The 20,634-nt window shown below is 40.7% G+C and overlaps 1 protein-coding gene across 3 annotated transcripts in view; it reads right to left on the reverse strand.

Moving 5' to 3' along the window:
- Positions 1–20,634, reverse strand: part of CD86 (CD86 molecule) — a 65,795-nt gene that overhangs the window by 7,587 nt on the left and 37,574 nt on the right. For 2 of the 3 annotated variants that reach the window (XM_032267724.1, XM_032267723.1), the window contains exons 3-5: positions 10,410–10,745; positions 7,409–7,711; positions 4,535–4,681 (exon numbers count right to left, since the gene is read on the reverse strand). In XM_032267724.1, coding sequence (XP_032123615.1) covers positions 4,535–4,681; positions 7,409–7,711; positions 10,410–10,745 — 786 coding nt within the window. Of the gene's footprint in view, positions 1–4,534; positions 4,682–7,408; positions 7,712–10,409; positions 10,746–11,841; positions 17,671–20,634 lie in introns of those variants that run through there. The other variant, XM_032267725.1, reaches the window with a different exon arrangement.

Below are 20,634 nucleotides of genomic sequence, written 5' to 3' on the forward strand. Positions count from 1 at the left end.
TTTTATAAATCTGGTTATGTTCTATTTTTGTAAAGGTTCTTCTTAAAAATAATGGTGCATATAAGGGCATGAATAGACAATTCTCAAAAGAAAATATACAAATGGCCAACAAACATGAAAAAAGTTCAATATTACTAACTACCAGGGAAATGAAAATTAAAACCATAATGAGATATCACCTTATTCTTGCATGAATAGTCATTATTAAAAAATCAAAAAATAATAGATGTTGGTATGAATGTGGTAAAAAGGGAACATGTTTCACTGCCGGTGGGAATGTAAACTAGTACAACCACTATGGAAAACAGTATGGTGATTCCTTAAAGAACTAAAAATAGAACTCTACTATTTGATTCAGCAATCCTACTACTAGATATCTACCCAAAGGAAAAGAAGTCATTATATGAAAAAGACACAGGCACATGCATGTTTATAGCAGCACAACTCGCAATTCCATATATATGGAACCTACCTAAATATCCATCAACCAATGAGTGAATAAATAAAATGAGGTATACATACCCCATGAAATATTACTCAGCCATAAAAAGAAACAAAATAATGGCATTTGTAGCAACTTGGATGGAATCAGGGACCATTATTGCAAGTGAAGTAACTCAAAAATGGAAAAGCAAATGTATGTTTTCACTTATAAGTGAGAGCTAAGCTATGAGGATGCAAAGATATAAGAGTAATATAATGGACTTGGGGGACTCAGAGAAAAGAGTGGGAGAGGGTGAGGGATAAAAGACTACACATGGGTGATGAGTGACACCGACATCTCAGAAATCACCACTAAACAACTTATCCATGTAACCAAAAACCACCTAGTTTAGTTCAATAGTTCCCAAAACTACTGAAATAAAAATTTTGAAAAAGAATCTTATTATAAATGTAAAAAAATGGTACTTAGAGTTGAATACAGTATTTCAGATGTCTTCAGACTAACACAAAATAACTTATCCTTTTATACACATGACAAAGTAGTCACCATATTTTTAAAAAGCCTCTATCAAAAAAATGAAAGCAAACAATTAAAAGGTAGACTCTAAACTTTTAAATTTGATTACAAATTTCACATTTTTAAGGGAAAATGTGATGACATCACTAACCTTCAGTTTTCAAGCCTGTAAAGATTTCTGTTTAAATGTTGGTTAAAAATGGATCATGAGGTCAAGAGTTCGAGACCATCCTGGCCAACATGGTGAAATCCCGTCTTTACTAAAAATACATAAATTAGCTGAGCATGGTGGCGTGTGCCTATAGTCCTAGCTACTTGGCTGGCTGAGGCAGGAGAATCGCTTGAACCTGGGACACGGAGGTTGCAGTGAACCAAGATTGTGTCACTACACTCTGGCCTGGTGACAGAGTGACATTCTGTCTCAAAAATAAATAAATAAATAAATAAATAAATAAATAAATTGTTTTGAAAAAGACACTTTACCTTTAAGAAATCATTCCTGCAGGGGAGCACTACACACTGGGGTCAGTTGGGGGGAAATAGTGGAGGGACGGTAGAGGGTGGGGAGTTGGGGAGAGATAGCAAGGGGAGAGATGCCAGATGTAGGTGATGGGGAAGAAGGCAGCAAATCACACTGCCACGTGTGTACCTATGCAACAATCTTGCATGTTCTTCACATGTACACCAAAACCTAAAATGCAATAAAATAAATGAAAGGAAAAATAAAAAAGAAATCATTCCTGAAAGAGCTGAGACTCCTAGGTTTGTTCTAGGGAGGCAAGTCATAAAAGCCATTGTTTCTAGGGCATTATTATATACAGATTTCAGTCACATAAGACCCAAATGAGGAAGTAAAATTTCAGGAGTTATTTTTGTCTTTCTCCCCACTGGGTAAGCTAATAGGGTGGTTTCTGTTTGGGAAAAGACAGTAATTCATAGCTACAAATTCTCATGCCTTATCTGTCCTATTTGACAAAGCAAAAAAATAGAAAAGAGATTGGAAATTGACTAGAATAGCTATGGCATTTCCCTTTTGTTCATTTAAACAGCCTAACCTGGGTAAATATGTACAGTTGAAGCATAGAAAATGTATAATGAGAAAACACTGGACAGGACTCTTGATGCCAAGTTAGTTTGAGGGCTGTCTCTTCTGAGAAAGGGATTAACACTGGATTAGAAGGAAGCTCCACTTTTGTAGAAATTCCTACCAGTTATCAGTAAGCTGTGTCTCTGTGGAGGGATCTGCTGTTTCCACATCGGTCTCTTGGCAGATTTCAGTTCCTTGTAGTTGCAGAACTGAGATCCTAATTTCTTTAATGGCTGGCTGTCAACTAAGAGCCACTTGTAGCTTCTACAGGCTACCTACATTCCTTGGCTTATGGCCTCCTCCTTCTATCTGCAAACCTAGCAATGCTGGATTGAGCCTCTCAAGCTTCAGATCTCTCCTTCCAGTTCATTTCTCTATCCCAGCTGGGAAAGATTCTCTGACTCATGTGATTATATTGTGTGCACCTGAATAATCCAGGCTAATCTCACCATCTCAAACTTGGTGCCTTAATCACCTATGTGAAGTTCATTTTGCCATGTAAGATAACATATTAAAGGTTCTGGAGTATAGGAGGACATCTTATGGAGTGCATTATTTTGCCTGTTACATAGCCAATGCCAGAAGTGCCCACCAACCAAGGGTAAGTATTGCTGAAGTTACAGAATCCAAATTTACAAATATCTCATATCTATAATGGCATAGTTATGGCTGGTGTATTTCCCTCCTTCCAGTGATAGCAAGGTTTCTCTCTTTGATCAAACTCACTGGGATGGATGACTACCTGAACAAATAACTTTTTCTTATCAATATTCTTTATTACATTCTTGGGGGTCATATATGTGCTATTCTGTCTTGCCTTCTTCCTTTTACCACTCAGCCCAATCTGACCATCTCATCTGCACCCACACAGCTTATTTAAGCACCTTCTAACTTCTCTCATGTGAATACACATATCCTTTTTAATTCCCCTATCTAGTCTCCTGACTTGTTTCTGATTGCCTCATGGGGGAGGAAACATCCTTACTCTTTTTCTCTATCCCTTCTTTGTTTCATTTGTAAGCTGATCATTCCAATGTGAAGGAAAATTTAGGAAACAGCTTATTCCCAAGATGTAAGTTGCTTCTTCATATTTGACTAATTCTAAATGGCAATGAGATCGAAAGAAAGTGAAGCTCAAAACTCTTACCTTGAAAATCAAAGCCCAGACAAGCACAATATATCTTTATATCTGTGGTATGAATTGTATGCTTTTATATCATGAAATCTCTCAGCACACTCCATGCATTGGCAGTTTGAATGGCTCTGCTACATGCTTTGTATTAATTTATTTAAGTTTGATAATTGCTCCCCAATTTCATATTTTTAAAGTACAGCAGGATACATTGAATGACTTCTAATGTTACCCATTTATCTTCTAGATAGATTTTAAAATCAGCATACTGAAAAACAAGATACAGCCAGAGGCAATACTCATCTTGTGCTTTCTACCTTAAGTGAGTAAGAAGATTACCTTAGTTATTAGCACCAATCAAACTAATTACTGCTTGAGGCAATTACTGAGATAAAGTCCAGTCTTATCTTAAAACCAGCCCAAACTACAAATAGGCATGGCATTATTATAAAGTTAGGGGAGACTTTGTCCCCATTAAACATTTTTATAACAGAATTCAGTGGGGAGGGTGTTTATAATAACAAAACTATTGGACCAGCTCAGGTGTCCAAAAATAAACAAATAAATAAAGGTGTATCCACATAATGGAATATCTTGCAGCCATTTAAAATGATGCTGTAGAATGATATGTATGACAATGAAAATTGTCTTGCTACATTTAGTATAACAAAGTTAGAACACAGTACATATATTATCCAAATTGTGAAAAATAGCCCTTATGATAATCCTAATTAGGGAAAACAACATAGATTGGTAAATAGAAAAATCTTAAAGATAGGCACTACAAATGTTTGTGCAATCATTTTTTCTTACTAGTAAAATATTGATGATTTTATTTTGGTATATTTGATAACGGATATGTATTACTTGGAAATTAGTAAAAGTTAATATTGTTTGTTATAGGTCAATGGTCAATAATCCATCTAACTTATTTCACATGAAACCTAGATTTTTTAGTGATGAGAAGCTGATCCTTGTGGACATTTAGCAAATATCACTGCTGGAACACCACCAGGTCCACAATCTTTAACATTTAGGAGCAACCTCACCATTTTGCTTTATGTATATGTCACAATAGCCTCATGAAGTGAGGTAGAGCAAGTAATAATCAGTTCTCTCTGGAAACCAGAAGTACATTGGTAAACCTGAGGTTAGAATGTTGCCTTTCTTTGAAGTCCAAGAGCAACATTATCAGCTGCTGCTACTCTGCATGGGCTCAAAACTCTGAGGGAAAACCTTTTCTTCCGACATTGAATTTTTACCAGTCTAGGCTCAGCCAATAAGCTCCAAAAGGCAGTCGACTGGGAAGTAGGTGCAAAGTGGCAGTCTTTGGGGAGGACAAGGACTGACTCACCACATTCATAAGATCTGCGAGGCTGCTTCTTCTTCTTCCGTTTCCATAGATTTAGACAGAATACCATCATCACACATATAATTATTGTGAGAAGTACAGCTGCAATCCAAGGGGTATGGTCTGGGGGAGGCTGAGGGTTCTCAATCTCTAAAAATGACCACAAATTTTCAGTCAGCCAGAAGAGTCATTTACAAAAGGTTTCTGCTAGCTGCTCTTCTCTTTATTTACTTGCCAGCATCCTCCTGGGACTCTAAGGCCAGAGAAGTCTGAAATCCACAGTAGGAGGCCATAGAAAGTCCCAGACTCAGGGCCTCAGCAGCAACCTAAGATTCAAGCACGTGCCTCTAGCCAAATGCCTGGACTGAGCTGCCATGCCTTCCTAGAGGTGGGGATAACACCGACCATGATAGGGAAGAAGAGGGTCAACCTGGCCCATGATTCTGGAATCTGGGTGAGGTGTCTGTGCTGAGGCTCTGCATGTGCAGTCATCCGTGGCATGCCTGCTACCCCGCCCCCCTCTGCAGTTAGTCCCCAGACCCTGAAGTCCTCTTGTGATGATTCTTCTGTCCACTGTCATCTCCACACACCTCTCATTTGGACATTTTGTTCGCTTGTTTGTTTAGTTTTTTTCCCACTGGGGTCACAGCAGGTGTCTTTTTTTTTTTTTTTTTTTTTTTTTTTTTTTTTTTTTGCATGGCTTTCAGCATATCTCATCTACTAAAAAACCTTTGATGTTTCTTCATGCCTTGAGGAATCAGGGTGGGAATCAGCTGCCTAGAAGTCAGGACCTACTTCCTTACATGAGAACTCCTAAGTTTCTGGGGAGTTGGAAAACAGGCTTTTTGGGAAAAAACTTAAAACTGAGTCACCCACTTTAAAGACATTTTTAGGAACAGCTCTGGTAGCTAATCCCCAATTTCAGGAAAACTAGAACCAGCTGTTCTGTTAGCTTAGCTATAATTTGTGGACGCACACTCTGTTTCTGTGACATTAAGGAGCCATTGACATTGCAGGCCATATTTAATCTCTTTTGAGTCTGTCCCAGTCTATGCCACTTGAGCTGGTTTGTCACTCCCAGTAAAGCGGGTGCGGGGTTATACTTACTAATATGGAGGCTGCTACCTTTTAACATGCAAAAAAGTCCCTTGACTCAGGGTCTAACCTATCTCTGATTAAGTGATAGAATGGGAAACCCAGAGAGGCAAGCCCCATCTTCCCGAGGCAGCTAGAGCTGAAACATTTCTGAAGATGGTGGTACCTGCGGAAGTTTTGGTGGAACAGTAGTTGAGAAGCAGCAGGAAGGTGAGCCATAATGAGGTTAAAGTGGTGGCAAGCCCCTGTTAATATGTAGACTGTAGGAGCCATAACAGAGGGCCCTGGGGGATGTCACATAAGAAGGTACTAAACTTCAGGCATAGCTTGGAGAGGCTTCTATCTGGCCAAGAAAAGCTACAGAAGCAACTGGGACAGGACAGGTGGTCCCACCATTTACTGGGCTCTCAGAGGCTGAAGTGTCTGAGTGGAAGGAAGTCAGTACCAGGAGATGAGATTGGCCCAGTTGTAAAGTTGGTTCATGGGGACTGGCCCCATGGGCTGTTCATAGATCAAGTTACATCTGAACAAGGCACTGGGAGAGAGGAGGCCAGGGGATGGAGCAAGGAGTTGGATGGATGTTACTAGAGGGGGTAAGCCAGGAGTTATCGCTGGAGAAGGGGTCAAGGCAAGAAGAAGGCAGATGTGGGGGGTCAATGTCAGCACAGGCAGTGATGGGACAGGACAGGTGCAGACCACCTTTCTTCTAGGAGGAAATCTTACATTTACAGCTCCTTAAAAGCGGAGTCTCAAATATAGACACATGCCCTCCTGGGCAAAGTCACAACTTTAAAATGTCAGGCTCCTATTAGTGGCTACTGTTTAGCTTCAGTCCTTTCCTCCACTGAAGTGGTCCCTGAAGCACATGCTGCAAGCACTTCTGCCTCTGAGGCTTTCTTTGACATGCCTCTTGCACTTAGGTCAGATACAAGCTGATCCATTGTGGTCCTCTCACCTGCTGAGCCCAGCTACTCTCTCAAATTTTTTCTGCTAATAAAGTTACCACAGTTTTGGGAATCTGTCATCCAGAATGTCCTCCTCTCCTCACCACATTTATTAAACTTAATAATTTACTTTATGTGTTACAAGTTGCCCCTTCCCTTAGGAAACCTTCCCTGACCCTCGGGGATCTTGCCTACCTCTGAATGCCCATAAAACTCATTATTGGTTACTTTTGTTTTAAGTTTAGTCACATATATGCATGGAATAAAATTTAGATTCAAATTCAACCTTTTAAAAATCTAATTTTTCATATGTGTACATTACAGAGTTCTGATTCTATTGAAAGATCCTCAAGGGCAGAGGGGATGTCTTATATCTTTTCATTTTCACTCCTGCAACCAATAATGTCCCAAATGGTTCTATACTCACAATAAGTACCATTTGTATGTATGCATGTATGCATGGCGTGTGTGTGTGTGCACGCACACGTGCGCACACATGCAAGCCCATGTATGTGTTTTAATCAAAGAAAGAATTGTAGCCAGAGGAATCCTGCATTTTTTAATCAAAACCTCAGAATCCTCCATCAAAGGTAAACCAAGAGACTGAGTCAGTTTTAGGGCTAAAAGCATATTTCTTCAAGTCCAGCATAGGCTTGTAGCCTCCTGGACCCTGCATCACTCAGAGTGAAGCAGGAGCCCTCCATCTGGGTCCTTCCTAACAGCATCATAAAATGGCCCAGTTGGAGGTTTCCTAGAAAGGCAGGGACATCAGATGATCTGCCTTAAGCATTTGTGTATAATACCTGCTGAAAGAAATAGTCTTGGAAAGCAGCTTTACCTATAAAGAAGGGTGGGGATAAAAGCCGTGTCTTCTCAGTTTGCAGAACGCAGAAGGTGGTCATATTGCTTGTGACATCAGGGAATGAAACAGACAGGCTGATGGAAACATCGTACAGTTCTGTGACATTATCTTGAGATTTCTGCATAACACCATCATACTCGGTAGTTGAATTTTTGGTTATTAGCAAAAAACTCATCTTCTTAGGTTCTGGGTAACCATGTATAGATGAACAGGTCAAATTTATGTACAAATTTTCTGTTATATTAGAAATTGGGACTATTTCAGGTTGACTGAAGTTAGCTGAAAGCAAAAGAGAGATTTTTTAAAAAATCAGTCTAAGTTTAGATATATCTTGGAGGGAATAGCAGATAACTGGGTACTCCATCTGGGGCTCATTGGGGCACACCTGGGAGCCTCAGGGTGTCTAAAATGTGGCCTTCAGCCCAAGGTGAGTGCCACATAATGACTTCATGATTATTTTTCAACAATAGAGTTTGGGGCCATGCTTACTTCTTGCTTATCCAAATCAAGGGCGTGCTCTCTAAGTGACAGGAGGGACATAATTGAGTCACCAAAGATTTATAACGAAGCCACTATTTCCAGGGAGTAGAGTCTTTGGAAGGAAAAGTGGTCTGACTCTAGGGCCCAGGTGTCCCATAGGGCACATTCCAGCTGACCAGATTAAGAGAGCAGAAAGGGATTGAGCTCAATTGTCACCAGGAACCGACAGAGTTCATGCTGGCATGCCGTGGGTCATATCTTTCAGAAATCCAAGCAGGACTGTGGTAAGTGAATAGTTGGGGATTTTGGAATTAGAAATTCAGAACACTGATTTTTGGCATGAGCATCGAAGTGTCTTCATAGCATACTCTAAGATGAAGGCCAACTCCAGCTATTTTAGGGAAAAATACACGATCTTGATAAACACAGTGTTTCTCTTGCCTTTGTTTGCCATTTGTACTTTTCTGGATGTTCAGGATCACTGGCATGGAGCCCTTAGACCTGTGTCGTGTGCCTTCTGTTAGAAAAAAGTCCCTTGCTCTTCTGTAGTTACTAGGTAGTTTGCAGGTTCTACAAACTAATTTATAATTTAGTTATTCTTACTAAAATGTGTGTCATTTGCATGTCATCTTTGTAAGTTTTGCTATATCAGTGTAGTATTTGAGCACTCTTCTTAGACTTTATGTGATCTATAGAAGGTGAATTGCCAGATCTTATTTAGCTTTATTAACTACATCTGTGATATCACAGGTTAAGTTATAGTTTCTAATATACATTAAAACAAATATGACATGGCTTTCAACATGCTTATTGGTGTCCCACCTAAAACATTTCCAATGGTACCTGACCACATTTTTCAAACATGGATTTAACACTTGGTTAACTGTTCCTAAAGCCTTGCAGCCTACTTTGAATCACACAGGGTTCAAAGGGAGCAGCTCTCCATTCTATTTCTACTTTTGCTTCTGTTTTACTCTATGGTTTTAGAATAAGTGTTGATCTGCCTTTTCAAGTTTCATCAAAAATTAACCTGGGCCGGGCGTGGTGGCTCACGCCTGTAATCCCAGCATTTTGGGAGGCCAAGGCGGGTGGATCACAAGGTCAAGAGATTGAGACCATCCTGGTCAACATGGTAAAACCCCGTCTGTACTAAAAATACAAAAAAATTAGCTGGGCATGGTGGCGCGTGCCTGTAATCCCAGCTACTCAGGAGGCTGAGGCAGGAGAATTGCCTGAACCCAGGAGGCAGAGGTTGCGGTGAGCTGAGATGGAGCCATTGCACTCCAGCCTGGGTAACAAGAGCGAAACTCCGTCTCAAGAAAGAAAAAAAAAATTAACCTGGATCCAGTAATACTACACCTGGGTATTTCCCCTAGAGAAATGAGAACTTATATTCACACAAAAACCTGTACATGAATGTTTACAGCAGCTCTACTCATAATAGCTCCAAACCAGAAACAACCCAATGTCTTTCACTGAGTTGAATGGTTAAACAATAAAATACTACTCAGCAATAAAAAGGGACAAGCTTGATATGTGCAATAACTTGGATGAACCTCAAAGGCATGCTAAGAAAAAGAAGCCAGTCTTGAAAGATTACATACTCTATGGCTCCACGTGTGTGACATTGTCAAAAAGACAAAACTATAGGATGCCCAGCAAGGGTTGAGCGCAGACAGAGTATGACTCTATAAAGGGATAGCCTGAGGGAAATTTTTAGGGTGATAGAAATGCTGTATGTCCTGTGGCTGTTAGCTAAATCTATATATGATCTATAATATCAGTAGAACAGTATACCAAAACAAAAAAAGTTAATTTTACTGTGTGATAGTTTTAAAAAAGCCTGTAGTCACATTTAGGCCTTCTGAGGTCTGCTGAAGCAGAGGAGCGGGTTTGTAAGTTTGTGGGTTATGTTTGTTGAGTTTTTCCCTTTCTGTCCACCAGGCTCATGGTTGTGGCAGCATACAACTCCTAAGCAACCTAGAGGAGGCTGAAGGGAAAATCCAAATGTGTCAGCTGTCCCTTTTGCTAGGACCTCCAGGCAAAGATTTAGTAGGTGAAAAAATCCCGGACCCAAGGGAAAAATGAATGTAAAAGATCTGAGTATGGTTATATATACTTTGTAATGGCCAAATTAACCATGGTTTTTACCATGAAGTAAATGACTTCAATAGTGAACCAAAACCTCTAATTACCCATGGTTTTTACCATGGGTAATTAGCCATATTACCTTTGTTCAATTAGCTCTATTTTTTTCCCCAAAGCAGATTTTTGCTGTTCCTTCAGAAGCAGACTATAAAAAGTACAAAAGACTTTCAGTTCCCTGCTCCCAGACTCCCTTCAAATGGGCTTCCCAGAAATGGCTGTTCTCTGCTTTCTCACTATAGACCCCCCTTTTCCCCTGGGCCCCTCAACCACCCCTCCAGTGTTTCTCTAAGTCATTTGCAGTCTCATCTGAGAAGGCAAAGAATCTGAACACACACCATTGATTACATACCAAGCACTAACAGGTCGGAATTCATCTGGTGGATGCGAATCATTCCTGTGGGTTTTTTGTGATGAATGATACATCGATATAAGCCCTTGTCCTTGATCTGAAGGTTGTGAAGTCTCAGGGTCCAACTGTCTGGATCAAAACTTGTGCGGCCCATATACTTGGAATGAACGCTGTCAAATTTCTCTTTTCCTAAGTATACCTCATTCAGAACCAAGTTTTCCTGGTTCTGCCAAAAAACTACTAGCTCACTTAGGCTTAGGTTTTGAGAGTTTGCAAACTTGCACGGCAGGTCTGCAGTCTCATTGAAATAAGCTTGAATCTTCAGGGAATCAGCACCTAAAAAGGAAGGTTAAGGATTAGGAAGGGAGAAACAAGAGGAAAGGAAAAAAAAAAAACCTTCATTTCTCTTTATCCAATACCCAAATACTATCTTATCAGTAGTGATCCTGAAGAACTAGATATTAAGCTCTGGAACTGTGCACACATGCCAGGCATCTGGAGATTCGAACCTTTGCCCTTGCTTCACTGATGACTAAATGTGTGGCCTTATACAAACCGCAATTATGAGCCTCAGTTTCCTCATCTGATTAATGAAGTGGTTGACTAAATGTTCTAAGGGTCTCTCTAGTACTATGGTTCTGTGAATTTAAATCCCAGGACAGGGGAAACCAGACAACCCATCCACCCACCAGTTACCTTTCTATAACCTGAATTGTGACTCTCATCATTGCAGCCCTCCCCTCCCTATCCACTTATTCTTTGGTCTGCTATGGTGGAAAGATTGCTAATAATGATAATAAATTATAGCCTCCCTTTTATTATACTTCATTAGTTGTAGGATTACATTGAGTAACATCTTTGAAATTCAAATAATTCCCATTACAGAACTTCCCCCATCACTACTGCTCCCATGGCCAGCACTCCCAAGGATATCAAATGATTTAGAAATGACTTCAATAGTGAACTAAGGCCTGTATTCTCAGTGACCTCTCTAAGCTCTTTCAGAGATCAGAAGGAGAACTGGGAACATTTGATGGTTGTTTTTGGATTGTGGTGGTCAATGACCATTTAAGGCACGTGAGTGAAATGCTGGAAGTGAGTCATAGATGGGCAGGTGAGGATGTGCTTTGGGAGTATTGGGGAAGCCCCAGGCACCGCAAGCTTTTTGTTCCCAGGATGCACTGACCCTGGACAATTTTTACAACCATGGGCATCATGCTGGAAAAGTTCAGAGAAAGGCTTTAGTCCTTGAGGGCACTTTGGGGTTTGTGGGAAGGATGTGGGCCACCCAACTCCTTAAATGTGATTGATCACAGGGTTTGTGTAGGACCTTTTCTAGGTTACAGAATTACTTGAGACTTGGCAAAAAAAAAAAAGTAAGCAGTGGTGGGTGAGAAGTATGAGGGTGGAGAGTGGGAAGGCTGCTTCTTACTTAATATGAAGTTAGATGTCACCTTGGAGAGGAAGTTAGTGTAAATTCTAAATAAAATCTCATCATTCAGGATTTATGTGAAGGGATGTTGACATTGAGGAAGAAAGGGAGGAGATGGGTTGATGAGAGATGAGAGGAGTTTCATTTGAAGAGTTCTTGGTGTGAGAGTAATTAAACTGATGTGATTTCTCTTGAAATAGGGAAGAAAAGAACAAATAACAGTGACTTATCAAATAACAATGCACTTATCAAACTGAACTGTGTACAGAGTGGCTCAGTTAGAACACATAATCGAAGGGTTGGTGGTGGTCTTGAACGCCAAGGGAAGCAGACAGCAGGCATCAGTGGGAGTTTGCACAAATCTGAATCACTCCTATTGCATTACACTCACTAGGACTCCGTGAAGCACTTGAAGAACTAAATGCACCATCTGTAGAGGATGCATATCTGTACTGGAAGGAGAAGGGAAATCTATATGGGTACGCTGACAGTGAAAGGGAGATCTAAGGAAGATTTAGTGTGTTTGTTGTGACAAGGCAAGCCTGAGGTTTCTGCGTCTTCTTTGCTGAGCTCTTAATGTAATGCAAGAGTGCCACCTACTGTTAAAGCTTCTAGCATTGTCTCTGGGAAACGCTGGTTTTAGTCTAACTTGCCATATTATAGAGGACAGGTGACCTCATGGAGAAACTAAACATACAGTTAAAATACTGCCAATTAACAGTCAATGTTACGTTATTACTCAGCTGTCAATTGTGCCTTCTGGATCTGGAAATGACTTCGTCTTTAGCTTCTTCTGTCTTCTTGATTTACATTTTATTTTATTTATTTTATTTTTCTGTAGAGCCTCACAGTATCTTCTTTCCTTCCCATCGACTCTCTCCACTCACAGGCCAGTCCAACTCCATTGACCCAGGCCCCTTCTCCCAAAGATTACAATGACTTTCTCTTCCACTCATTGAGTGCTCCCTTTCTCACCTACCAACTGAAAGTGTGATGTATGGACCAGTGAGATTCACGTCACCTGTGGGCTGGTCTGAAACACAGAATCTCTGGCCCCACCCAGGGCCTACTGATTCAGAACCTGCGTTTTAACAAGAGCTGTAGTTTGAGCAGCTGCTGTAAAGAATCTCTGCCTCTGTCTCCAGAGTGGATCACAGAAAATAACAGAAAAAAATTTTCTCCATCCGTCCCTCCCCAGACTCCCTCTCCTCCCCGTGGGGTGGAAATCACTCTGAAATCCATTCTGAGTGGAACTGAAAGTATTTTGCAATTTATACTCCATAGCACCTCACCAACCACTGGCTCCCATGATCTCACGCAGAGCTAGGCATGGGGGATGCTGCTAATCCTCTCTCTGACTAAATGGGGAAAGTTTGGCTCAAGGTCTGTGTTCACCAACTGGCTTCAGGCCTTCCCTTTTATGACCCCAGACCTCAAGCTGCATAGCAACTGGACTCACTGGGACTCCATAGGTGGGTAAGCATTGAGAATCTCTCCCTTCCCCAGCACTTCAGTAAGAGGAATGGTTGAAGTCTAGTTACAATGGATTTCTATGATGTCAGGGAAACGGCACTCAAGAATCCAGCTAGACCTTCCTAATCAGCTGAAGGAGTTTGTTTCAAAGTATAATTAAGAAATTCCTGAACAATATACTCTACTGTTGAAATACCACTCAAAAACCGTAGTTTGCTAACCTTATGAAGTCTCTGACCCTACTGGGACTTCGGTCTTCCCTGACTACTATTGCCAAATGCATATCTTACATATTTAAGAATTATCTCTTCTTTATATTCCTATGCTTATCTGTACTCAAAAATTTTCCTTCTTTTACTAAACTTCCTCCAGAGTTTACTTGGCCCTCTGGAAGCCTCATTCCATTAATTACAAGGAAACTCTCCCACATCTTTAACCTCTTCATTGACTGTTTCCCCTGAGGTTATTATTTCAGTGAAATCTGGCTCTACCCAAAAGAAGCCACCTGCCCCTCCCAGCTACTGTTTGTTTTATCACATGTCATGGGGACTTTGAGGAACACCCTCCCCTTTTGAGGTGTCTGCCTCTTTCACTGCTGTTAGTTACTAAATCACTAACCCCCTGCTCAGTGAGGATTTAGGCATTAGATGCAAGGTCTTGCCAACAATTTGGGTGACTTCTTCATGAATGAGTCTAACAACCTTGTCTCAGATTTCTTTGATTTTGTCAACTCCACAGGTCTTCCCCCACAGACTATTTCAGCAGCTGCCCCCTACCCTCTTGTGATATAACCCTGAACCTTTTCACCTGGAGCAACTCAGTCCCTAGAATCTTAATCTCCAGATACCCATCTCTGTCTGCAACCTCCTATTCATCCAGGTTTTGCTCTTGCTTACTCCTACATCTGTTGTTCAACTTCATCAAGACCTCAGATGTATCCAGTGTGGACCCTATATTGCAGTGTTTGCCACAAGAACTTTTAGTGATAATGAAAATGCTCTATCTCTGTGCTGAATAATATGATAGCCACCAGCCCCTGTGGCTACTGAGCAATTGATACGTAGCTAGTATGACTGAGAAACTGAATTTTTAAATCTTATTTAATTTTAATTAATTGAAATTTAAATAGTCACATATCACTAGTGCTTATTATATCGGACAATGCAACAATAGTGTGTTTTTGTAATTATTCCTTGTTATAACTTCAATAAGCATACCCCTTTGTCTCTATAGAATTTACCCTGGGGAAACTCTACTTTTGGTCTACATATCTGTTGTTACAATTGAGCAATTGAGCACTTCTGGGGGAAATTATTCAATTGTGCAGACATTACAAATCTGTAGTGTCCAGTATCACTTCACTTGGCCTCCAGGCTGTTCGCCTGGTTCACCACAGTTACTTCAAACACAAGCCCTCTGCTACTGCTTTTAGTTTCTCTTTCCCTTGGAGTCAAACTCCCTGAAAGAGTAAGTAGCAATTGCAGCCTTCAGTCCCAGCCTCCCACCCCCACCTCTCTACTGACAAAGGTCACTGGTGATGTCCCAACATGGCCAAGGCTTGGGCTCTTTTCAGACCTCATCTCATTTGACCACTCTGTCAAATATAACAGTGGTGGCAACTCTCCTCATTGAAATGTTCTATTCTTTCCCAATCTCTGACTTCCTCATTACTTTTCTCAGATCACTTTTTAATTTTGGTCATCTTGAGTGCATGTTTTTGGTCTTCTTAGTCTCCATACTTTCCCTGGTTTTTCTCCTCTAGTCCCATGGATTCAACTGTCAAGTATAAGCTACTAACTCCCAGGTGCTTATTGCCTGCCAATAATTTTCACTAGAGTTTCAGATACCTGTATCCAACTTCCTGCTGGATTCCTCCTTCTAGATAGCAACAGGTACTCTCTTCCTCCCCTTCAGCCTTCCTCTTCTCTATGTCAAGGAATGCTTCCCTGTTTAGGAATGGTTCCCAGACAACCCTCTTCTGTCTGCAATCATCTAAACCATCTGTATAACCAAGACGAATCATCTATATACCCAAAATACCCAAGATAAGCTCTGCGCAAGTGTGTCTGATGAGATCTAGAACTACTATAGTCAGAGCTGAACTCCAATATGTTAGGAAAAGCGTGGGGGAGACTAATGTAATCGGCTCCTAATTCATCTGCCTGCTTTGTCCTTGTCCCTAAGTCTAGTCCCTCAAGCCAAAATGATCACTTAAAAATACATCTCTAGTCACACAATTCTCCTGTTCAGAAGCCTCCAATGCCTTCCCAACATACTGAAAATTGTATCCAGATCCCTTCCCCTCACACTGAGAACTACATCCAAAGTCCTTCTGCTGGCCTCACAAGACCTCACATAACTGGGTCTCCAGGACCTATGAGACCTCTTTCCCTCACTCTACCCCAGCCACACTGTCTCCCTTGCCATTCCTCCAAAAGATCACACACTCTTTCTCAGCCCTCTTCTCATGTTGTTCCCTCTGTCTGGAAGGTTATTCTTCCAGACAGTCTCACAGTTACTCCTTCACTTCATGTAGGTCTTTCTGTAAGTGCTACCTCCCAGGGAGATTTCTCTGACCATTCTCTTGAAGATAGCATCCTTGGCACTCTGTCCCTAATGCTGACTTATTCTTTGTTGTGGTACTTATTATGACATGACATGACGTGGTATGTTTAGTTATTGTCTGTCTCTCCTGCGAGGTCTGGCTTCTGGTTAAAATCGTATGTGTCATTTTTCAGACCTGAACACAGGCAATTAAAGAGGCTTGATTTGACAAGCCTCACTGAGGAAGTTGCCCTTTCCACACCAGACTTGGTGCACAGTCAGTACATGGCAGTCTCTGAAGGGGGTTGCAATCAAGATCTCAGCCTCCTGCCAGTTATGCCTTTTCACATACTTGCAATCTTAGCCCAGGCACCCTCATTCTTAGATCCCTTTATCTGAGGCTCTGCGGTGAGGTCTTCAGTCACCTCCGCTGAAGCCTCCTCATCATAGAGAAGACACTTTTCCCCACTCGGACTCAATACCCAGCATTTTTCCACTCCAGCCTTGAACACTGTTCCCCACTCTGACTCAGTACCTAGTACTTTTCCACTGCTAGCCCTGAAGACACTGTTCCCCACTCTGACTCAATACCTTGTACGTTTCCACTCCTAGCCCTCTCACCTCATTTTACACCATGAATTCTCCCCACCCTTGGATCCCTCTATCCCCAGGTCCATAAAACTGCCAGAGCGTTTCATTTTGGGCTTCCTCAGCAGTGAGACAATCTCCTAGGTCTGCACTGATTTACCTGACCCTCGACTGATATATCATTCTATAGAGGGAAATGGAACAGGGAAACTCTGCCCTTCCTCCCATTTTAGCCTTTTGGTTATACCATTGCAGTAAGAGATTAAAAGTTGAACCATTTCATTTCTGTTCTGCTGCTATAGTCGTCTCCTCTGACACCTGACAACTCAGCTCTCTCTCTCCCAGCTCAGCTGAGGACCTGACATCTCCCATTAGAATAAACTCCATGACAGCAGGGGCTTTGTCACTTTTCCTCACTGTGACATTTCCAGTACCTGCAATTGTCCCTTACAAATATAAAGCATTCAATAAGTAATTGTTGAAAAAATGAATGGGAAAATCTCAAGAATAACTAGGGAAATGCAATTTAAACCTTAATGAGAAATCATTCTTTTTGCCCATCTGATCAGCACGTATTAAAAAATACTGGTAATACCCAGTAGCCATGAGAGTGTTGGGGAAATGGGTCCTCTCGTGTACTGCTGGTAAAATTCTAAATTAGTACAACCTTACAACCTTTTTGGAGGACAGTTGGTAATATGTAAGAAAATTAATTATGGGCTTAAGCACTGAATTAGCAATTCATTCTAAAAAAAGATACATGTGCACAAAATTAGAGGTATACAGATATTCATTGTTTATAAGAACAATACACTGGACATAAGTTAAATGATTTAACAAATAATGATAGATCCATATAAAGGAATGCCAGGGGCTGTGAAACAGAAGGCTATAGGGCAGTCCACCATTATAACTAAGAGTATGGATTCTGGTAGGCAGAGTACAATCTCAGCTCAACTACTCACTACCTGTGTTACTGTGGGCAAATTACTTCACTCCCCTGTGTCTTAGTTTCCTCTAGTGAAAAACAGGAACAATAATGGTACCTACATCATAGGTTTATTGTGAGGATTAAAAGAATGAATATTTGAGTCAGTATTGGGGCAAATACTGGCCTGCGGTAAGCATTAATTGAGTTACTTTATTTATTTATTTTTAACATTACTAGTAATAACAGAGAACAATGTCTATCAACATAAAATTAATAATTTATAGATAAATTTACTCAAAAAAGGGTTTTTAAGTATATTTAGGATACTAAAAAAGTATTTGAAATAACATCAAAATGTACAAAAAATATAAAACATAAAAATAGGTAGGCCATACCTATAACCCCAGCACTTTAAGAAGCTGAGATGAGAGAATCACTTAAAAGGAGCTCAGGACCAAGGACCAGCCTGGGCAATGAAGTTAGACCCCATCTCCTAAAAAAAAAAAAAAAAAAGCTAGCCAGGCATGGTGGCATGCACTTATAGTCCTAGCTATTCAGGTGACTGAGGCAGAAACAGCTTTTGAGCCTGGGAATTAGAGGCGGCAGTAAGCTTTGATGGGACCACTGCACTCTAGCCTGGGTGACAGAGTTTTTTGCTTCCATAAACCTCAACAGCACTTCAGGGGCCAAGTTACCAGGTTACATATTTTGGAAATGGTATTAAAACTCCCTTCTCACAAAGGAAAAATAAGCCACATTCTCTCAAACTCTTGCTCCTTCCAAAAAAAAAAAAAAAAAAAAAAAAAAAGTCTGCTTGCCTTGGGAGCCTCTGTTCCCTGCCAATTTTACTGCTGCTCCCAAACAACCCCATACACTTCCTAGTCAGTGATTGTCTTTCAATAAATCAACTTGTCTGATTGCTTATTTTCTCTGGAACCCACTGAAAGCCCTACTAAAACAATCAGCTAATTTGGGGGTAAGATACTCCCTACTAGATAACATACATGTATTTTTTAAAAACCTTGAAATGGCTTAACATAAAGGGGTGAATCCAACAGAACTATTAGGCTCCATGACAATTCTTTGGGAATGAGAGGTCTTAGATGTCTCTTCATCTCCAGGTGGTGGTTTTAATAAGGACTATCAATAACAGCAGGAAATGGGAACCTGCAAAAAATGTAGAAACCTGCAAAAAAATCTGGGGAAAATGGTGGAGCTTTCCACAGGATGAGGAATGAGGGTTTGAGTCAATCTTATATAAATCTTAAAGTGGGCTGGGTGTGGTGGCTCATGCCTATAATTCCAGCACTTTGGAAGGCCAAAGCAGGCAGATCACCTGAGATCAGGAGTTTGAGACCAGCCTGGCCAACATGGTGAAACCCCGTCTCTACTAAAAGTACAAAAATTAGCTGGGCTTGGTGGCGGGCACCTGCAATCCCAGCTACTTGGGAGGCTGAGGCAGGAGAATTGCTTGCACCTGGGAGTTGGAGGTTGCAGTGAGCCAAGATCGTGCCATTGCACTTCAGCCTAGGCTACAGAGTGAGACTCCATCTCAAAAAAAGAAAAAAAAAAAAATTAAACTGAAGAACTAGAGGTGTTGTTCAAGAGAAGTGAGAAGGCTTAGGACCCAGAGAACCCTCAGACAAAAAGAGAGTAGTTACCAAAAGCCAAAGTGGAAAGACACTTCCTCTTGATGTGGGAGCTACTGATTTTTCAAAAACCTCTCTGACTCCAGCCTAAAAGTGTGATGGAAGTACCAGGACAGAGGCAAACAGAGCTTGACACTTAGAGGTGCCTCTGCAAGTGGCACTAGAAATTCCTTTCGCTTTATAAATACAATGCACAAATTGTAACCTAATTCTGCAAGACCACGGGTGCCCATTTCAGGCTTAAACTCTCATCCAATTTTAGCCTCAAGAGCAGGGGTAGTAAATATTACTGTGTCAAATTCCTGTGACAGAGGACACAAAATATAAGGGAGGAAAAGGTGAATTAGAATTATTTCACTGTACTGCTATTTCTATGCCATCAAATGAATTACTTAGCTCTACATTTTGGGGGTGGATTATCTGAGCCAATTGTAGCTCCTGTCTCCCTTTGGATGCCTGCCCTGTGGCTAGGTCACTGTTCACCAGCCAAGTAAGCAGATAGAGGTGTGCTCTGAGAAGAAAGGCGGATAGAATTCAAACTGATTTTTTCCTTTCTTTAAAGAAGAATAGAATCTAATTTGCTGTTGCTTTTCACCATGTGTTAATTATTGGCAATGTCGTTTTCTAATCTGTCATAGGCTTTCTATTCCACTTTAAATTTGTACAGCTAAAAATATAGTCACTTATTTTCTCACCACAATAAAACTTAAACAGTTACCATTTGGGATTGTTGCTTTCAATATTGATAACTCTATTCTCAGGAGCTAAGAAGTTTCTAAGAAGTATCAGAGGCAAGTCACAGGCAAAAGTGACACCTGATCTCAGTTTTGATAGAGTGTCTCAGCTCTACTTTCTCATTTTCAGTGTGAAGAGTCAGAAAATTTGGTGAGAAACAGTGTTCCAGGTTAGTGTTTTCTGGAAATTTTTTTCTAGGGCATTTTTCTTCTTTCTCTCCCAGATCATAAGAGGTGGTCTGGTCACTGTGATGAGAAGGGCTTGGGCCTAAGCTTTTGGGTCAACTGAGGTGTCACTGCTAGGTGTAGGTGATGGGGAGGATGCGCTGGAAGAACATTGGATGAGGCAGAAGCTATATTACCCACCAAAGTTTTCAGGCCCCATGGAAGAAGTCTTACCACTTATGCATCGTTTACCACAAGAGTAGGAGAGGAGTCAAGTGAACAAATACCAAATCTACACTGCTAAGTGTGAATCCAAGCTCTGCCACTTAGGAGCTGTGTTGATCTTGGGTAAATTGCTTAACCTCTTTGGGCTTTAGTGTCCACATCTTAAAATGGGAAATAATAACAAGACCTAAAGCAGAAAATTATTGTGAGGCCTAAATGAGTTAATATTCATGAGGTACTTAGAACAGTACCAAGCATACAGTAAGGGCTCTCTCTCTATATATGTATATATATATACATATATATATGTATATGTATATATATACACATATATACAGTCATGTACTGCATAGCCACATTTTAGTCATATTCAGTGGTGGTCCCATAAGATTATAACACCATATTTTTACTGTATCTTTTCTATGCTTAGATATGTCCAGATATGCAAATACTTACCATTGTGTTACAACTGCCTTTGACATTC

The sequence above is a fragment of the Sapajus apella genome, unplaced genomic scaffold (genome assembly GCF_009761245.1).
Source record: "Sapajus apella isolate SASKATOON/1434 unplaced genomic scaffold, GSC_monkey_1.0 scaffold171, whole genome shotgun sequence".
In the NCBI taxonomy this organism is placed as follows: domain Eukaryota; kingdom Metazoa; phylum Chordata; class Mammalia; order Primates; family Cebidae; genus Sapajus; species Sapajus apella.